This window comes from Bufo gargarizans, chromosome 1 (genome assembly GCF_014858855.1).
Source record: "Bufo gargarizans isolate SCDJY-AF-19 chromosome 1, ASM1485885v1, whole genome shotgun sequence".
Classification (NCBI taxonomy): domain Eukaryota; kingdom Metazoa; phylum Chordata; class Amphibia; order Anura; family Bufonidae; genus Bufo; species Bufo gargarizans.
This window is the reverse complement of record NC_058080.1, coordinates 518,463,571-518,483,013: the sequence shown is the minus strand read 5'-3', so window position 1 is coordinate 518,483,013 and position 19,443 is coordinate 518,463,571. Positions and strand designations below refer to the sequence as shown.

Genomic DNA, 19,443 nt, shown 5'->3' with positions numbered 1-19,443 from the left:
TATTTTTCTCACATCTTTTTGTATGCTTTTTAGCTTGGCTCTATTAGGGTAGAGCTGCGATCTTTAACTACGGCTTAGCTACTGTGCCTACAGGGAGTCTAAGACACACCTACTGTCTCCTCATTGGTTCAGGCTGCTGCTCTCCTCCCCTGTAACTCTGCCTCCTCAGGCTGGCTGCTGTATATAACCACAAGTCTAGCACAGGCTCACCAGGACATCAGTGCATGGTGAGCAGATTTATTAGACAGCTAGGGCAGAATCATTACAAACAACAGATTACTAAACCACCAGTGGAAAAAAAGACAACCATACAACATAAACTGAGGGGATTGCGCAGTTGAGGGAACCTGGAATACATAATTCATAATGAAGCGAACAAAATAATGTAGCACTTGGCATCTGAATTAAAAAAAGGCACATAATAAAACAAGAAGCATATGGACGGAAGGCTGGTGACACCTGACTATGAGAACATACAGCCAGCATCATAAAAACGGGGAGAAAGCAAAAGCCCCACTGTCCTGCAGAGGCAGTTCATCTAGGCACACACGTGTACTACGAAACCTGATGCGTTCCCTCACACTCCTACCATCAGCAGGCAATTGTCTACTGCAGTAATGTTCAGGATGAACAAAGCATGCAGTCAACAGTAAAAAGCTAAAATACTGCTTCTATGGAGCACTTAAATAATAGGATATTTTGACATGAAACGAGAACAAAAGAGGTGAACAAATTGAAAAGAACCTGAAACTGCAACAGAAACGAACATGTAATCATGCACTTGTGTGAAGACGGCTAGGGTAGAAGAGTGCACTCTCAAAGCCTTCCGATCCTACCGCCCGGGCCCTATCATTAAGTTCTGTAGAGACCCTAAAAGAACGAATCCACATCATTAAATAAGGCTTCGAAAGTTTAAACACAAAATTAAAAGGGAAGGCGCCATCAGAAAAATACCTATTGCTGGAGGCTTCTCTCACGACAAGTTTTTTTTAAAAATCAATTGAATATATCCATTTCACTTTAGAAAACCTGATATGTCTACAGGATAAACAGGGTTCTATGGGTGCAATGTATGACAAAACTGCATAAATTCTGTCCAGTTTTTGTTCCTGTCTATTATTTTTAACTGGACTATTCCATCCAGAAAAAAAAAAAAAAAAGTGTTTCCATTGTAAACTGGCAAACAAAAAGGACAATTCAACCATTTACAACTCAAACAATCCAAATTCCACCTTTGAAATCCTACAGTTTTTGCATTGATAACATGCCAATGCTTCCTGTTCCTGTAGGTGTCACTATGCAGTGGTTATCTCATTATCATCACAGGCAGGATTACGATGACGGACAACAACACAGGATCCACCTTTAACACTAGATGATGTCACAGCTTCTCTACTCCCCTCCCTGCACAATGGACGCAGCAAAGAGTACAGCGTAAGCCTAGAAAACTCTCCAATAGAAGTGAATGAGTCCCCCACCTAGTGTCTACTGTAAAGCATATCTGTAAATGCGGTTTACAACGCCTCAGGCAAGATGGCTGCCCCAAAAATCATGCTCAGAAAGTATAATTAAAAAATCTGAACATTAAACCAGATTAGAAAACAATAATAATAATAATGAAAAATGTATAATATAAATATATATGTGTGTGTGTGTGTGTGTGTGTGTGTGTGTGTGTGTGTGTGTGTGTGTGTATTGCACAGTAAGGAAACAAGGGTAAGAAAGGAAAACACATTGAGAACACGACAAGAACATGAAACAGCTGGAGCACGTGCTTAAGGCAGATGTCCCACAAAAAATCTTCTGCATTTTTTCACACCAGCACCTGATTCTGAATACATTTAGTAGAGCTACTGAGTTTTTCAATCTAACAGTATAGCGCCATCTGCTGCTTGTTATTTTCCTAATTTCTCTGTCCACCTTCCTGAGATGGTCACACGCGCTGAGCTGTGATAGGGAGAGAGCTGCAGTAATGAGGACACTTCCTGAGCTGTGATAGCGAGAAAGTTGCAATAGAAAGGACATACACCCTAAGCTGCGATAGAGAATGAGCTACAGTAGAATGGACACGCCACCTGAGATGTGATAGGGAGAGCATTGAAGCACAAAGATCATGCCGTCTGAGCTGTAATAGGGAGAGAGCTGCAGTAGAAAGATCATGCCGTCTGAGCTGTAATAGGGAGAGAGCTGCAGTAGAAAGATCATGCCGTCTGAGCTGTAATAGGGAGAGAGCTGCAGTAGAAAGATCATGCCGTCTGAGCTGTAATAGGGAGAGAGCTGCAGTAGAAAGATCATGCCGTCTGAGCTGTAATAGGGAGAGAGCTGCAGTAGAAAGATCATGCCGTCTGAGCTGTAATAGGGAGAGAGCTGCAGTAGAAAGATCATGCCGTCTGAGCTGTAATAGGGAGAGAGCTGCAGTAGAATGGACATGCCACCTGACATGTGATAAAGAGACAGCAGATAGGACATGCTTAGTGAGCTGTCAGCTTGATATAAATCTAGCAAAGCAACTGGAAAAATGAATGTGGAGACCTCTGGATCCATGTGAGGTACCGAGCTGGTTCTCGCTTTGTTAGAAAGAGATTGTCATGTCCTATATGATGTCTGATGTTCATTTTTTTTATTTTTATATTATTAATCATGGGATAAATCCTTTAAGGAAAAGGCCACCTATGACTACTGACAGCATCGCTACAGTATGAAAGAAGCCTCCTCTGGACAGTAATGAAGGCTTCTTTTCCCATCTTCCTTTTTTCTCAGAAAACAGCAAGTCACATCAGCAAACAGATGGCAAAAAGAAACCCAAACACACACATGCGATTTCCATGTGATTCAAAACAAGCCAAAAATAGCCTTCAGCGTTCCAGGCCACACGGAAGCTGCGGCAGACGGACGCTGAGAGATACAGCGGCACAGGCAACTGGTGGCAGGCTATACAGCTGCATGTTATTTAGCCCATTGTATTTCCTCCGGGAGCAGCAGATCTGTACCGTAACAGACATGCTGCAGAAATCCTCCAATCATGGGGGTTAATAACACAAATCTTGCTATGGAGACTGCATCATATATCAGAACTCATCAGGGATCTTCCAGGACTACTATATTCGTAGGTCTCATTTTACATAGAAATAAAATAAAAAAGTCTTGTCGATGGTAGTTACCTTTATACAGTATTAGACTACATGCACACGACCGTTGTGCATTTTGCGGTACGCAAATTGCAGATCCGCAAAAGACGGATGGCGTCCGTGTGTGTTCCGCAATTTGCAGAACGGCACGGACAGCCATTAATATAACTGCCTATCCTTGTCCGCAAAACAAACAAGAATAGGTTCAGGTTATATTTTTTTTGCGGATCACGAAACAGTAACGGACGCTGACAGCACACGGAGTGCTGTCCGCATCTTTTGCGGCCCCGTTGAAGTGAATGGGTCCGCATCCAAGCCGCAAAAACTGCGGACCAAAACAGTCGTGTGCATGTAGCCTTAGGAAGGAAAAATTTCTGCATGACATTTTATAGTAATAATTGGTGTTCCACTTTATATTTTCACAGAAGTTTATACTATAATTGTTCGCATGGGAACAGTGGACAGCAGCAAAGCCTGCATTTTTGTATATGTAGATATACACCGCAGCACAAGATCTGCTGCCAGGGGGCCAACAGCAAAGAAATTCTCCACAGTGACAGCCATGTTTCCATTCAGCAACTGGGTGCTTTTACCTGGGCTGTGATTGACAGCATTTAGTTCTGTGTCAGGACTGAGGTTGTATATATGCCCTAGTCACAATAGTAAAGGCAAAATATGAGAAACTTTGTTTATGTATGTTAATGTATTTTTCTCCACTTTTTTTCCACCCCACCCTATGCCTTCAGAGAGTTGGGCGGACTGTCAGCTCACCCCTACTCTTCACTCCCCTCTAGCAAGGTGACAGTTCATCATGCAAGAAGCATTGTCTCTTACAAAACCTATATTACAATGTTTCTTATAGTCACCTGTAGTGTTGATTCATGCAAAACTGTTGAAAGGTTAGTGATCATTTAAAGGATAGACACCTTATGTTTGTTTGTTTTGTTTTTTAATAGGATATCCACAGGGTATGTCTGAAGAGCCACAGGTGTGGGTCCCACCTCTGAAATGTGCACCTATGATGCGCCCGTGCGGACTTCTCCATTCGGCTTCATTGAGCGAAGCGCTCATGCGCCGGCACTTCACTCAACCTCCCGACGACCTGAAGGCTGGCGCCAGTGTTCAGGTCATCGGGAGGTTGAGCGAAGTGCCGGCGCATGCGCACTTCGCTCAATGAAGCCGAACGGAGAAGTCCGCACGGGCGCATCAGGCACAGGCCTGTGCGCACGCACGGGATGTTAGAGAAGAAGGAGGGGGGAGTGAGGGAGAGCCGGAGGAGTAGCAAAGGATTCTGAGGCGGCGCTGATGACAGCAAAGGAGGAGCTGGGCACCAACGGCGGCGGGTGCGGGCGGCATCTGGAAGACATGAGCATCCCCCTGGGCACCTTAGTGAGACGAATGACAGGTTAGATAAAACGTTTTTTACACTAAATGAGCCTACAGATTTAGCTTATAAGACCACATTAGGAATCACAAGAGCTCCATGCACATAACCATATTTTTGAATGTGGGGGTCAAAAACTGGTGACAGAATCCCTTTAAAAATCATCTTCTGAGCAGAAACATAACGGACCCCATTATAGTCTATGGGGTCCTAAGGGCTCCGTTTGACTCAGTTTGGCGTCAGTTATGTGCTTATCCATCCTTTCCGTTCTCCTGCCCCTAAACGGGGCCTTAGTGGGAGGTGGCGTCCCTTTAAGGGATTCCTCCTAGAGAAATAGTAAGTCTCCATTTACACATCCAAGATTTGACAACAGATTATGCAAAAAAAAATAAAAAATAAAATCGCTATCAAAACTGCCAATAATCTACCTTCAATGTCAGTAAAAGGGGTTCACATGTAACAGAACATTTCTGTCAGATGTAAATCCATGCCGTGGAAGAAAACAAGCAGCATGCTATTTAATCTGCATGCAAAGGCCACATTTTGTTGACATATTCTATCTTTTTGCGAAAGGACATACAGATGCGGAGAGCACTGAATAATCTGTGTGCTTTTTGTCTCCGTATGTTTTGTTCTCGTAACCAGACACCGTGTGCTGTCCGCATAAGTATATCCGTTCCGTAGCTCCGCCAAAAAACAAAACAAAAAAAAAACATGTCCTATTCTTGTCCGTTTTAGGCATTGGTACAATGGATCCGCAAAACAAACGGATGGCATACGGATGTCAGTTGTTTTTTTTTGCAGATCTGCAAATCGCAAAACATACACAGTCGAGTGCATGTAGCCTTATGTAAATTCTACAGGTGGATTATACATGCCATCCATACGCTAGGTATATCACACCAATGGCGCTGTACCCAGGCACTCCGCTCGTCATATTGTCCGCGACACTGCAGTTTCTGAAAACAGCAGAAGCTAAAATCTATTACAAAGGATTATTACATTTTAATGTGTATCCTCTGTAAAGTCCCTAAAGGTAGCGCTCAGAAGCAATTAGACGAAGATCTCCATGTGCTGACATCACTGCCATAGTCTGAGGAGGATTCTTCTTCCTCTTGAGACTGTTCATATAATAAGCCAAAGAAAATTAATAATGGCACTTCAATGGTAGCTGCTGTGGCCTGGAAACGCTGGGCATTTCTATTACCACCAATGTCCATTGCTTCAGCACATCCAGGATGGGTTTCATTCACGTGCCCCCTTCCAATCTAAGGTCCAGGCACAAAATCGGGGCTCAATATATTTTAGTGATGCATAAAATGTAGTTTTGACTCTGGGGTCGGACTGGCCACCACATTACCAGAGGTTCCTCCGGTGGGTCCAGGCTCTAATATCACAGTGGGCCCCAAAGGTCCAGGAGAAAAAAAAAAATATATATATAATAATAATAATAATAATAATAATAATAATAATAAATAATAATATTTGGCTGCCTTTGATATCCTCCCCCGTGCCACCAGAAGAGGTGCAGGCCTCGTCATAGACTGGGGGCATCCGCCAGCAGATGAAATCCACTCCAGCTCCTAGGTGGGAGTAGATTCAGTTGTCATTTGGGGCTAGTAAACTGGCGTAAATATATGTGCTGTGGGCTGTTGTCCCTGCCCCCACTCCACACCCCTGCCCTTACAGTCCCCCTTTTTAGACACTGAGCAATAACATTAAAAAAGTCCCAAACCACAGAAACTTTTTTAAACCAGTTTCTGACATAGGGGGTCATGGTAAATGACCCCCCAATGACTTGATTCAAAACCTATTGGACTGTATTGATGATATAATAATTTCCTCTGGGGCCCAGGGGACCCCAGTCCAACATGGTTTGGTTCCCTTTTTAGGACACGTTACCATGAGAGATTTCATTTTTTCTACTGCAGGGATACACGTTCCATACATTTCAGAGCATAAAACACACATTACCAGTTTTACCAGTGCAATAATTTAGACATCTGAAATCCTGTGTTACTGAAGTGCGACAAATGGAGTACAAGAAAGCTAAGCCTTCTACACTGTTTTAGAAACCGGTGCCAGATCTGTCTGACCTTTGACAAATCTCTTTATCTTACAGTTAAAACACTTTGCTTTTAAGAAATAAAAGAGTCCAATTGAAAGAGATCTAGCGCTGCATATTAACACATTTCACCTCAATTATGGGCCCCAGTGAGGGGCCACAGGAGGGGCACAATCATACTGGAGATGCTAAAAAAGGATTGCAAACTGGATAAATAAATATCAATGGAAAAAGCGCCGACCCATGCGCACTCCTGCGCAGTCCTGGTCATCCTAAAGAACGGGCACCATTATCTATATTGTGCAAGTATGGCCACTATTACCGGATGACAGGGTGGTCACAACCCGTGGATACGAGTAGTGTATAAATGTGATGGAAAAATGAATCCACCCAGCAAAGGAGGCAATATGGACAGTCACAATACATGAGTGAGTGCCTTGTAGTAATTTTCTCTACAAGATAAATGCCATTTGCTGAAGTGAGACAGCCCCTTTAAGGCCAAGTTCACATTTCTGGTAACCTGATCCGGTAGGCTGTTCTCTGTGCGCAGCGTTTTTCGTCTGGCCGAAACACAGCACTCATGCCAGGATGCAGCTGAATCACCACCAGATCCCGTTATAGTCTATGGTGTGAATGGCAGTATCCGGCAATGCTGGGTCTGGTGAACTCAAACAGGCTGTTCTCTGTTGCATGTTCACTTGGCGGCTGAAGGTATCTGTGCTTGCATTGCTGAGAAAAATTAAGATTTAATATATGCAAATGAGCCTCTAGGAGCAACAGGGGCGTTGCCGTTGCACCTAGAGGCTCTGCTTTCTCTGCAAATGCAACACCCTCTGCACTTTGATTGACAGGGTAAGGCAGGGAAAGTCATCACACCTGGCTCCGTTCAATTAAAGTGCAGAGGGCGCGGCAGTTGCAGAGAGAGCAGAGCCTCTAGGTGTAATAGCAACGCCCCCATAAAGGGTCCAGTATCGCCCATCCCCCACTCCTGCGCTTTACTCCTCCACAGGAGTAGTCACGCCACCACACCACTTCCTCTTATTGCTAGCATATGAATAAAGCAGCTCAGTCAGAAAGTAATGCTGTTCATCCATCTGATCACAAATACATACTGGATCCTACCACACTATGATGTATTCACCCAGTATATGCCAAGTGTTTTACAGCCCTGAACATAAAGCCGTCAGGGTGACACTGTATGAAAAACAAAATTATAATAAATGGGAGTAAAAGTGGCGAGTGTGTTACTAAGATGATCTTATATAGTCATCTTCAGTATTGCCCATGATGCTACATATCCAACGCGTGATAAGCTTTGAAAATATCCGTACAATTCAAAGGTAATGTGCTGTCAGAAAATGGCGTATTTTTTTAAATTAGGTAATTATATTGTGGTGGTTATTTTTATCAAAATGGGCCACTAAAGCAGCCACAGTAAGCTGGTATCTCCTGTCCTCTGCTTGTAAGCTTTTCTGTATAGAACTGGACAGAATGAAGTGGCTGTTCTCATTATCAATAGAGTTCTGATAAGATAGGATATCAACATTATACACTATATACAAAAAAAAAAAAAAGTCTCTAGGGAGGGGGCCATGTTTTACTACTTCCTGGTGACTGTGAAAATCGGAGATTTCTCGGTCAATTGACTCCTAGATATTTCAGCTGCTAATGCTGTACTGACTTCCTTCTTGTACAGACTGTAGGGTGTCTCCAATATGACAGCTTCCAAGCAGTTTTTTTAAATGAAAAAATATTGCTACAACATAAAAACAGACTGAACACTTCATTTATCATCTAGATACTTAGAGGGCTTTTCTGAGACTTTAATACTGATGACGTATCCTCTGGATAGGTCATAAGAATATGATCGGTGGGGGGTCTGACACCCTGGACCCCCGCCAATAAGCTGAGCTGCCATACTAAGTACAGCCTATATACAATGTACAGTGCTGTGCTTGGTGAGCACGGAGGAGGCCGCGGCACTCACAGGAGTGCTGATGCCTTCTCAAACAGCTGATCAGTGGGAGTCCTAGGCGTCGGACCCCCACGATCAGATACTGATGACCTATCCTGAGGATAGGTCATCAATATTTAAATATCAGAAAACCCTTTTAAATCTAAGAAATTAAAATTACATAAAACAATCCCTTTAAAAAGGGGTTCTCCAGTTTGCATCAATATCTTTAAAATTATGAAGGTAGCTTTTGTAATTTATTATTTTTAGGCTAGTTTCACACATGTAACAAAGAAATCTGATAGGCTGTTCCAGCAGAGAAAAGCGTTCTATGGATCCGGCGCGGACAGATAGTGCTGCGTGCCCGCCGGACCCTATTGGCTATAATGAAATGGAGATTTGGCCAGAGAAAAAACTATTACATACAGCTATTTTTGTCTGGCCAATCCCTGCTGATATGTCGGGGAGCAAACAGATCCTCGCTGTATCCTATTATAGTCAATGGGGTCCAGCGGGCACACAGCACTATCCTGCTATGCTGGATCTAGAGAACTCCAGCAGGCTTTCTTTGACACATGTAAATGTAGCCTTACCTTTGTTGCTCCTACAGTATTCGCCATTCTGGGCTGTGGTCACATGACCATGTCCATGCAGCTCTCTTATTTTTTGTCATGTTATGTCCATGGTCGTGTCAGTGATAGCGCAGTGACTATGTGACTCGCTGGATGGGAGGAGCTATAAACTAGCCGGGCAGTGTATCATCATGGGTTTAGTTGGATATGACAAGAGGAAGTGCTACACACAGGATGCAATAAACCACTAGAGCGATTGGTTTAGGCTACTTTCACATCTGTAGCGTGTATTCCAGCAGGCTGTTCTGGCAGAGAACATTCTGCCAGAATTCTGTGGATGCAAATGGAATGCCTGCCAGACCTATTAAATATAATGGAGTCGAAAATCAGCCGGACACAAACCGCTCCGCGCTGCCAGATCAGGCAACGCAGATGTGAAAGTAGCCTTCCATGGTGAAAACTAATCTTTACATATGGACACCTCACTAGTCCAGAGCTTTCCCATGGCATAAGGCAGCTCACTACAGTAAATGAATGTCATCAATGTGGCACTAGAGCTGTCTCAGAGGAGTTAGAACGGCTCTTCTATGGCAAAACTGCTTGCAACGCGGTGGAACGTGAGCTCATTGTGCTCATGTATTTGTGCACGGCTGTATCCATCAGCCCAATAAGCACCACATAATGTGGTACTCCGAATGCTTGAGGAGAAACCGGGGGCTCAGGCTCATTCTAGTGATTGCAGGGTCCCAGTGATCAGATATTTAGCACCTTTAAAGAGGTTTACCAAAATTCTGATATTGATGATCTATCCCTGGGATAGGTCATCCATATCAGATAGGCAGGGGTCCAACATCCAGGACTCACCGCCAATCAGCGGTTTGAGGAGGCCACAGCGCCTCATCCTAGGCCAGTGACGTCACCAGACATCGGTCTTGTGGCCTAGGCACAGCTCAATTCCACTTAAAAGGGGTTGTTCAGGTTCAGAGCTGAACCCGGATATATCCCTATTTTCAACCAGGCAGCCCCCCTGACTTGAGCACCAGAGCAGTTCATGCTCCGATGCCCTGAGCTAAATCGCGCAGGGCAAAGGCATTTTTTGGAGTTCCAGTGACGAACTGGGCTCTCCATGGGGCTTGCCAGGCGGAGGCTTCCATCCAGCAGTGAGCCCGGTGATGTCACTGGTGGGCGGGCTTTAGCGCTGCCTTAGCCTGGAAAACGGCAGTGTGTTATTGTAAATAAAAGAGCCCTTTCCCTGGCATGAACTGCTCCGATGCTAATATCAGGGGGGGGCTGCCTGGGTGAAATTATGGGCATGTCCAGGTTCAGCTCTGAACCCGGACAACCCCTTTAATTGAATGGGGCTAAGCTGCAATACCAAGCATGGTTGCTATCCAATAGACGGCGCTGTGCTTGGCAAGCTGATGCGCTCACCAGATCAACCACTGCCTCTTCAAAAAGCGGAGTGTGGGGGTTCCAGGATTCAGAGCGAAATCAATCTGATGTTCATGACCTATCCTGAGAACAGGTCACCAATATCAGAATCTTGGAAAAACCCTTTAAAAGGCTCACCACCTTAACCTAGCCTGCACTGTATACTGGTAGGATATACCCAAACGGTTTGGTCAGTAGGACGTCTGACCTCTTGGGATTAGCACTCCAAAGACCAAAGAAGAGACGTAAGTCGGGAAGAATACGATTTCTTCTTTTTCCTATCTATAAGATCTATCTAATGCTCATGCTTATAAAGCGTTACAGAATTGCATTAGGTTGCGTAACATAAAAAATCCCAGATGACCCTATGGATATAGTTGTCCAAAATCCCCATTATCGGCCTGTTAAAATACAGTCATTAAAATATCTCCAATACAATTAGCTGAATTGATCTACAGGAAAGAGTAATTCTGTGGCTAGGTCTCCAGTATTGGCAGGGCACAGATCTACCCTCGTACCTGTTTAATTATGACAAGGATTGCCAAGTGTGGCGAGCGTCTTTGTAGTCACACAATACTACAGAAGCATAAGAAACCATGGTGATCCGGGTAATTGACAGGTTTATGACATCAGAGGTAGTGGTGAGAATCTCAAGCACAATGAGTCATGCCATCCGCGCCACCTCTCACTACTCTCCAAGCATCACACCCACAAATTTAGACTCATTTGCACCAAGTTGACAATGTGTTGAATATTTCACTCTAGTTGAACTGCTTACTAAAAGAAAAATCCCATATCAGCTAAAATAGGGGTGTAACTACCATGGTAACAGGGGAATAGGCTGCTAAGGGGCCAAACCTAAGGAAGGAGGACTAATTGATTTATTTTCAGGGCACTCACACGGCATCACAAGCAGCACTGCTGACTGAGTTCTGGGGTGCTGTCACGGCTGTGTGGGACCTGTTAAGAGATTCTAGGGGTTGTCCACTTTTTTTTATTTTTTATTCCCAGCTGTGTAGGTCCCCTGCCAGCTATGCAGGTCCCCAGTCTCCCCGCAGAGGGGCATGTGACCGATGCAGCCAATGACTGGCCACAGTGGTGATGGGCGATTTTAACAGGTTCTATATGATGGAGTTGGTGGGTGAACCTAGATTTTATGGTCATTTATTAAAAAAAAAAAAAACGTATTAATGATGTACATATTTACGAAGGCTTGCCTAAAGCCAAACTACTGATATGCCCCGGGGGCATGCACACAAGCAACCGCTAAGTGCATAGTCTTTATTACATGCTATAGGATCATAAAATCGCTCTTCTCTGTGATCATCTAGTTATAAATGTCAAGCAAGTGCTGAACGGAAGAACATACACATGCATTTCTCTGGCTCCTACAAAACTAATCATCAACATCCGTAAAAAGAAAGGCGTAGGTTTCATTGCCAACTTACAATCGGTGATGTCTTAAAGGAGTAAGAACGCAATTACAGTAGCGATACTGAGCTCTCTCATTGTACATTATGAACATTAGCAAATCAGAAGCACAACGGGGAAGACTTCTCAAAACTGGTGCACAAAAGGATAACTGGCTTGGTTGCCCTTCGCAACCAGATTGATCCTTTAATTTTCTAAGGAAGCCCTGAAATATGAAAGGTAGAATCCGATTGGTTTCTACGGGCAACTAAGCCAGATCTCCTTTACGATAAGGCTAGCCACAGACAGGTCCAGTTGCAATGAGCTGTCTCAATGAACTTTGGCCAAATACATCATACATTGTGTTCCTGACACCATTTCATCATATTCCTGCATTGCCATCGGTATTCACTTATTTTAATCTGCAATCATTTGGCACTGGACCATCAAGCCCTAGAAAAAGCAAAAACTAGGAGCAAAAGACTAAAGAAAAAAAAACAAAAAACATTTAAAGTGACTTCGCTGACTTACTATTCATTTTTTGCTGCGTGCCAATCAGATATGAATTTCAAGCAACTACAACTGCTGAAACCATCCTTTGCCCTGGGGCACATACAGGGCTACTACACAGGGGCCCATAGTCAGCTGTAAATCATGCACTTGTATGCTTCTCTTACCTCTATCATACCGCCTGTCATTCATGTATGATTTACCAGTGTTACTGATGCGCTATTGGCACATTATGCAAGTATTGATGATCTGCCAGGATTTTTCTGAATACCTCCATACAGACTTTCTGGGAGTTTTATGTACTTATTTGCTCCTGCCTTGATATAGTGTACATGTTTATATACATGCTGCATATTCTATAGACCGGTGATGGTGAACCATTTAGAGTGCTCAAGCTGCAACCCAAAACCTACTTATTTAAAATCGCCATGTGCCAACACGACAATTTAACCTGAATACTAATATAGTATATCTTCCATGTCCTTTATCATTTAGCTATAATAGCCTGCCTACATTCAGTGCTTTGCCTGTTCCATTCATAGTGCGCCCTGCACTGATGGATGGCTGGAAACGTCTAAGGCATATTGGTACACCATAGACTTTTTCCAGGGTGCAGGTGCCCACAGAGAGGGCTCAGAGTGCCGCCTCTGGCACCCAGGCCATAGGTTTGCCACTACTGCTATATACCGCACATGTTTTTATTCATCAGGCTCATAATACTGAGGAAGGTCCTCCTCTGGACCGAAACAACTCGATAACGTGAGCCATATCCATAATTACAATTCTTATACTTTATGGACCTATACCGATTTATATTATGGAATAAAAAATAAAAAAAGGAGACGAGTGCCATGGTAATATGTTATGTATTACCTGCAACAGGACTGCCAGTTTCATAGGTAAAAATCTGCTGACAGATGCCCTTTTAAGTAGCCCTGGAAAAAAATTAAAAGTGGCCCCATGTTGTAGGTGGGTCCAAACTGAAAGGCAGAGGCAGCACAAGTAGTAGTAGCCGGCAATACCGTAGTGCAGAACAAGATATTACAGGGCCGCACAAAATACTGCTGCCCGCGCCACAGTATGAAACTGCATCATCATTCTGAGGGCGGCAATACAGTTGAATCCAGTAGGGCACCTGCAGCCGCTGGTCAGGGGCATAAGCACCTGATGGTCCTACATGAATTAGTGCTGAGGGCATCAGATCTTTATATACCTGGCTACAGCCTTGAGTGGCCCCCTGGGTATGGGTCCACTGGGAAACAATTACACCCTCCCCGAATGGAAACGGCCATCACAATCATACAAAGCTTGCATCCAAGAACTACTTTTTCATAAAATGGCTGTCCAATCTAGTATAAGCCAGGTGACCACAAACAAAAAACAAACTCATCATGGTAAGGCCTCATGCACACGACCGTTGTTCGGGTCCGCATCTGAGCCCAGTTTTTGCGGCTCGGGTGCGGACCCATTCAGTTCAATGGGGCCGCAAAAGATGCGGACAGCACTCCATGTACTGTCCGCATCCGTTGCTCCATTCTGTGGTCCTGCAAAAAAAATATAACATGTCCTATTCTTGTCCATTTTGCGGACAAGAATAGGCATTTCTACAATGGGCCGCCTGTTCCGTTTCACAAATTGTGGAAGGCACACGGGCGGCTTCCGTGTTTTGCAGATCCGCAATTTGCGGACCGCAAAAAACTGAACAGTTGTGTACATGAGGCTTAAGTGGTACAATGGCACAAGTACTTGAACCCACCAGAGGAAGGCAGGGTATCCTCCAACCAATTTCCACTCAGGGAAAGAAGTTCCCATTTGCGTCTGATTGTTTCCAGTCCAGTTAGTGGGATCACAAAATACAATCCATTCCTAAGCCCATGCACATGAAAGCTCCAAGGACTACTATCCCACCTTCTTAGCTGGTAAAACACCCAATTCCATTATATGAGAAGATCCATGGTGAGGTCATTATGAAGTGCAGGTGTACAGTCCTTGGCTACACAAGAGCGTTGCGCATGCGCCAGATGCCATTGTAGACAAGTCCTGGTTCCCACTGATTTGTAAAGTGCTATGGAATATGCTGCCACTATATAAAGATCATTATTCGAATTTCTTCTATATTGACAAGTTTGGAACGCTAAACTCCTTCTGCATAACGACATAACAGTGGTTTCAAGTTTTTTTTTTTTTTAATCTTCCGAGGCCTTTCGGCACACCCCTCAGTATAGCCAGACCTGCGGAGGGAAGCATACTTACCGGCACTTCGCCGCTGAGTTCCAGCTCCTTCACTCCGCGTATGGCAACATCTAGTTTTTACGGGCGCTGCAGCCAATTACTGCCCATAGCAGCGACTGTCTCCCTTGTGTTATGTGACCCACTGGCATGATGCAAGGGGGACATTTTAACGTTGAGGCCTGTGATTAGCTGCAGCAGCCAAACCAGATGTTGACACCCAGGGACCGGAGCGTTGCAGGGGAGCAAAGGAGCCAAAACCTAGCAGCTTTCCTCAGCCACGTCGGGGGATGCCCGAAAGGCCCTTGAAGATGGAAAACCCCTTTAAAGGCTCCAAACCTAGTGACAGGTTGTCTTTAAATAAAGATATGAACCACACTACAGGTCATCATCTCCTAATTTACCCATCACAAGTAACCAGAAAGCCAGTCCTGATGCGCTTTGTTCCCCAATTTACCTTGGTTCGGGTAGTACAATCTTCTTACTGGCTCTGGCTGCGGGGGTCGATTTGCTTTTCTCCATTGCCATTAGATAGCTGACATCCGCCAGCACTGCTTCTAAGTCTGCCATTTTTTATTAGATTTTTTTTTTACAAATTTTCAAAACTAAAGACAAAAATCCCACGATTTAACGGCAGCAGCAGATCCTCCAAAATCAAATCTGCTCTACCTGGAGAAGACAGTCCCGCGGTTCAGTAGGTCCGAGAATACTGTGAACCCATCAGAAAGACCAGTGACAGTCTGTACGTTATTGGGATTCCAGGCCTTAAAGAGTTTTTGAAGCACATTATTCATTCATTTTGTCCAGGTCATAAAATTCATTCCTTAAATCGGTGGTGCTCCGGTATATATATATATATATATTCCCCAAAGAGCAAAGGTGCAATGCAACGAGAAATCCCTGTGTGTGCGCTGAATGAGTCATTTAGCACCAGCCACCACCGCTCCTCAGGTTCTGATTAACTACTTCATTGCAGGGTCCCCCTGTGCATATGCTCCATACCCTTCCGTGGTCAGTGCACAATGCGGTCTAGGCTGTCAAGGGCTGCGCACAGTAGAGTATTGCTTCAGGAGCAGCAATCAGACAGCTTTTGCTTACAAGATGCCTTTCAATTCCTCTTCCGACATCACAGATCCCCCAGCGTTTACCAGCCTGCATGCGAGCTCGTGGGTTACGCAGCTTTGGCAGTGAACAGTGACGCTCTCTGATAATTACAGGAGCCTATGTGCACAGTGGATAGATCTACACATAAAAATAAGAGCAAGCTGCAGGAAAGCAGGCAGATGCTACAAAGAGCCTTCACATGAAGCATGTATCCAGGTACGCAGACGGTAACAGCACCCCTAGTTACATCAAAATGGGAAAATAAAAATAAATAAAAAAAACCTTAGCACAGGGCTCTGTGTACAGCACATCCGCTTCTCTCTGCAGTGGTGTGTAACAGCTGGTTTGGCCCCTAGAAGGAACTAACCAGTGAGGTCACAAAGCAGTGGGGCTCTCCCAAATGACCTCTAAATTTAAGGCGATGGGTGCATTTTTCTTTTATGTGCAGAGCGCCCCTCGTCTCCGGTGCGGAGCCTCCTGTCGCTGTGTGCAGGGCTGTAGAAGCCGTGATGTCTGTTACTTCCTCTCCTGTGTGTGATAGCAGAGAGAGCTGCCAGGAAATCCTGGCGCCGGATCGTGTGCTTGTGCCGGATCAGGAGTTACAGCCTACATTCTGCGCAGCGGCCGTCACTGGTGTATTCTGCCGGATGGGAGTGATGGCTCAATCCTGTCGCTGAGGAAACGCAGTCTAGGCGCCTTGCCTTTCAATTGATTACTGGTCTGTTCACACAATGTATGTATATAGTGTCAATAACGCCTAGCTACCATGTACTGTGCTAACAGTGTCTATGACTTGAGGATATCCCCTGGGGCAGTGACAATGATATCACCCATGTAAAACACCATAAGGCCTGGAGTTGAGAACCTGCCCCAGCCAACACATGTTAAGCTCAGAGAAACCCCCCCTCCAGATCAACCATCTTCTCCCCTTGAAGCCAAAAGCTAAGCAACTTCAGATGGTCAAAAAGGGACACTTAGGGCAAATTCACACACGGCAGATTTAATGATCACTCATCTGAGCAGGGTTTGCACATAGCCATGCACATGCTGTAGAAACCACCCCATTCAGATGTATGGAAGCTATTTTCAGTTGCAAAAATTTCTGCAGCAAATCTGCTGTTGTGTCTGTTCATGAGGAGTAAAAGTATTTCTGGCCATTATATGACTTCCCTAAGCTAGTGAGCAGAGACTAGAGACACAGCACATGGAGAAGAGGAGGTCCTGCTCCCCTATCTACCTGTAGCACCCCCTCAACAATAAACAGCAGTGCATCCAGCACGGGGTTGGGATAGAAAACTAAGGCCCCTTTCACACGAGCGTTGCGGATTGGCTCCGGATGCGTTCAGTGAAACTCACACCATTTTGCAAGCAAGTTCAGTCAGTTTTGTCTGCGATTGTATTCAGTTTTTTCCGAGCAATGCATTTTTTCCGATGAAATGCGTTTTGATGAGTTTTTCACACGCGTGATAAAAAAAAAAAAAAAACCCGAAGGTTTACAAACAACATTTCCTAGCAAACATCAGTGAATAAAACACATCGCACCCGCACTTGCTTCCGGATGCAATGCGTTTTTCACTGAAGCCCCATTCACTTCTATGGGGCCAGGGCTGCGTGAAAAACGCAGAATATAGAACATGCAGAATATAGAACACGTAACGCAGAACTGATGTGTGAAATTTTTTTATTTTTATTTTTAAATGGCTCATGTACACGGACCTATTGAAAGTACCCTTAGGCCCCTTTCGGAAAACTCGCTCGTGTGAAAGGGGCCTAAGGGTACTTTCACACTTTAGGCAGTGTGATCCGGCAAGCAGTTCCGTCGTCGGAACTGTCTGCCGGATCCACCGATATGGATGTGGCTGAAAGTATTTGTGAGACGGAGACAGATCCGGATACAAATGCGTTGCAAGAACGGATCCGTCTCTCCGCTTGTCATGTGAATAGACGTATCCGTCTTATAATATTCTTATTTTTTCGAATCCGTCCTTCAGGTGTTTCTTAATGACGGATCCGGCACTAATACAGGTCAATGTAAATGAATGCCGGATCTGGCATTCTGGCAACTGATCAGGCATTTTGGCCGGAGCTAAAACCGTAGCATGCTGAGGTTTTATCTTTTGCCCGATCAGTCAAAAAGACTGAACTGAAGACATCCTGATGCATCCTGAACGGATTGCTCTCCATTCAGAATGCATGGGGATATGCCTGATCAGTTCTTTTCCGGTATAGAGCCCCTAGGACGGAAAAACGCAAGTGTGAAAGTACCCTTAGCATCCTTTTACACTTGATGAGGATTAAAAGGGGTTGTCTGCTTTTTACTATTGATGACCTATTCTCAAGATAGGTCAGCAATATCAGATCCGTGGGGGTCCGACTCCAGGCACCCCCACTGATCAGCTCAGGGCCGTCTTTACCGCAGGGCAAAAGGGGCAGCTGCCCCGGGCCCAGTTGCTCCTGGGGGCCCATGGGAGCTCCGTTTCCCAACTCCCATTCACTAGTGGGCATTGCTAGGTTAAAACATTCGGGGCCTGGGCCCCGGATGTTTTGTCCCAGGCCCTGAATGTCCTGCCTGCCTGCTAGATACAACTGTATTGCCGTACACAGAACGGCAATACAATTGAATCTAATACACTGGGAAGAGGCGAAGGACCTGTGGTGACATCACAGGTCATGTGGTCAGCTAAACAGGCTGTGATAGGATGACCTGGATGATGTCACCATCATGTGACCAGTGCAGGATTGGACCAGAGTGAAGAGGAGGAGCCTAATGCAGGACTGGAGAGGTAAGTGAAGGGAGAGGCAGAGCAATACTGGGAGTTGTAGTTATTTAACTGGGATGTATGTTAGGGCTGAAGGGAGGGATGTTATTGACATGGGACTGTATGTTGAAAGTGGATGGTGGGGGGGGAATAATGTTGATGTACATGGGTTTAGGCTACGTTCACACTTGCGTTTGGGGATCCGCTTGTGAGATCCGTTTCAGGTCTCTCACAAGCAGCCCCAAATGCATCAGTTTAACCCCAATGCATTCTGAATGGATGCGGATCCATTCAGAATGCATTCGTTCGGCTCCGTACAGCCCCCCGTTCCGTTTTGGAGACGGACCCCAAAATGCTGCACGCATCGTTTTTGTGTCCGCATGGCCTTGCAGAGCCAAACGCATCCGTCCTGACTTACAATGTAAGTAAATGGATCCGTCCCCCCATTGACTTTCAATGTAAGTCAGGACGGATCCGTATTGGGACTTAGAAATTCAAATCTAATACAAACGAATCGGTCCTGAACGGATGCATTCGTTTGTATTATCGGTGCGGATCCGTCCTGTACAAGTACAGGACAGATCCGCACGAACGCAAGTGTGAAAGTAGCCTTAGGGGGTGATGTTTACATGGGATTGTGCGTTGGAGGTGGCTGGGGAGGAGGTGATGTTATTTACATGGGACTGTATGGTGGAGGGAGGATTATAACTGCAAGGGGCACTGCAGGTCCAGGGGACATTATAGGCATCTTATTACTACTGGGGGCTCTATAGGAGGGTCTTATAGATTCGCCTTATTTCTACTAAGCGCACTATGGGGGCCTTATTACTACTGAGGGGAACAATAGGGGGCCTTATTTCTACTAGGGACTTTGTGAGGGTATTACTAATATGGGAG

General features: G+C 45.0%; 1 protein-coding gene across 3 annotated transcripts in view; it reads right to left on the bottom strand.

The window, feature by feature from the left end:
- The window catches only part of GRK3 (G protein-coupled receptor kinase 3), a 287,657-nt gene that overhangs the window by 258,890 nt on the left and 9,324 nt on the right, over positions 1-19,443 (bottom strand). For 2 of the 3 annotated variants that reach the window (XM_044275380.1, XM_044275381.1), the window contains exon 1: positions 15,141-16,282. The exons of the other annotated variant lie outside the window; for it this stretch is intronic. In XM_044275380.1, the coding sequence (XP_044131315.1) occupies positions 15,141-15,253 (113 nt within the window). In that variant the 5' untranslated portion in view covers positions 15,254-16,282. Of the gene's footprint in view, positions 1-15,140; positions 16,283-19,443 lie in introns of those variants that run through there. 3 annotated transcript variants of the gene reach the window in all.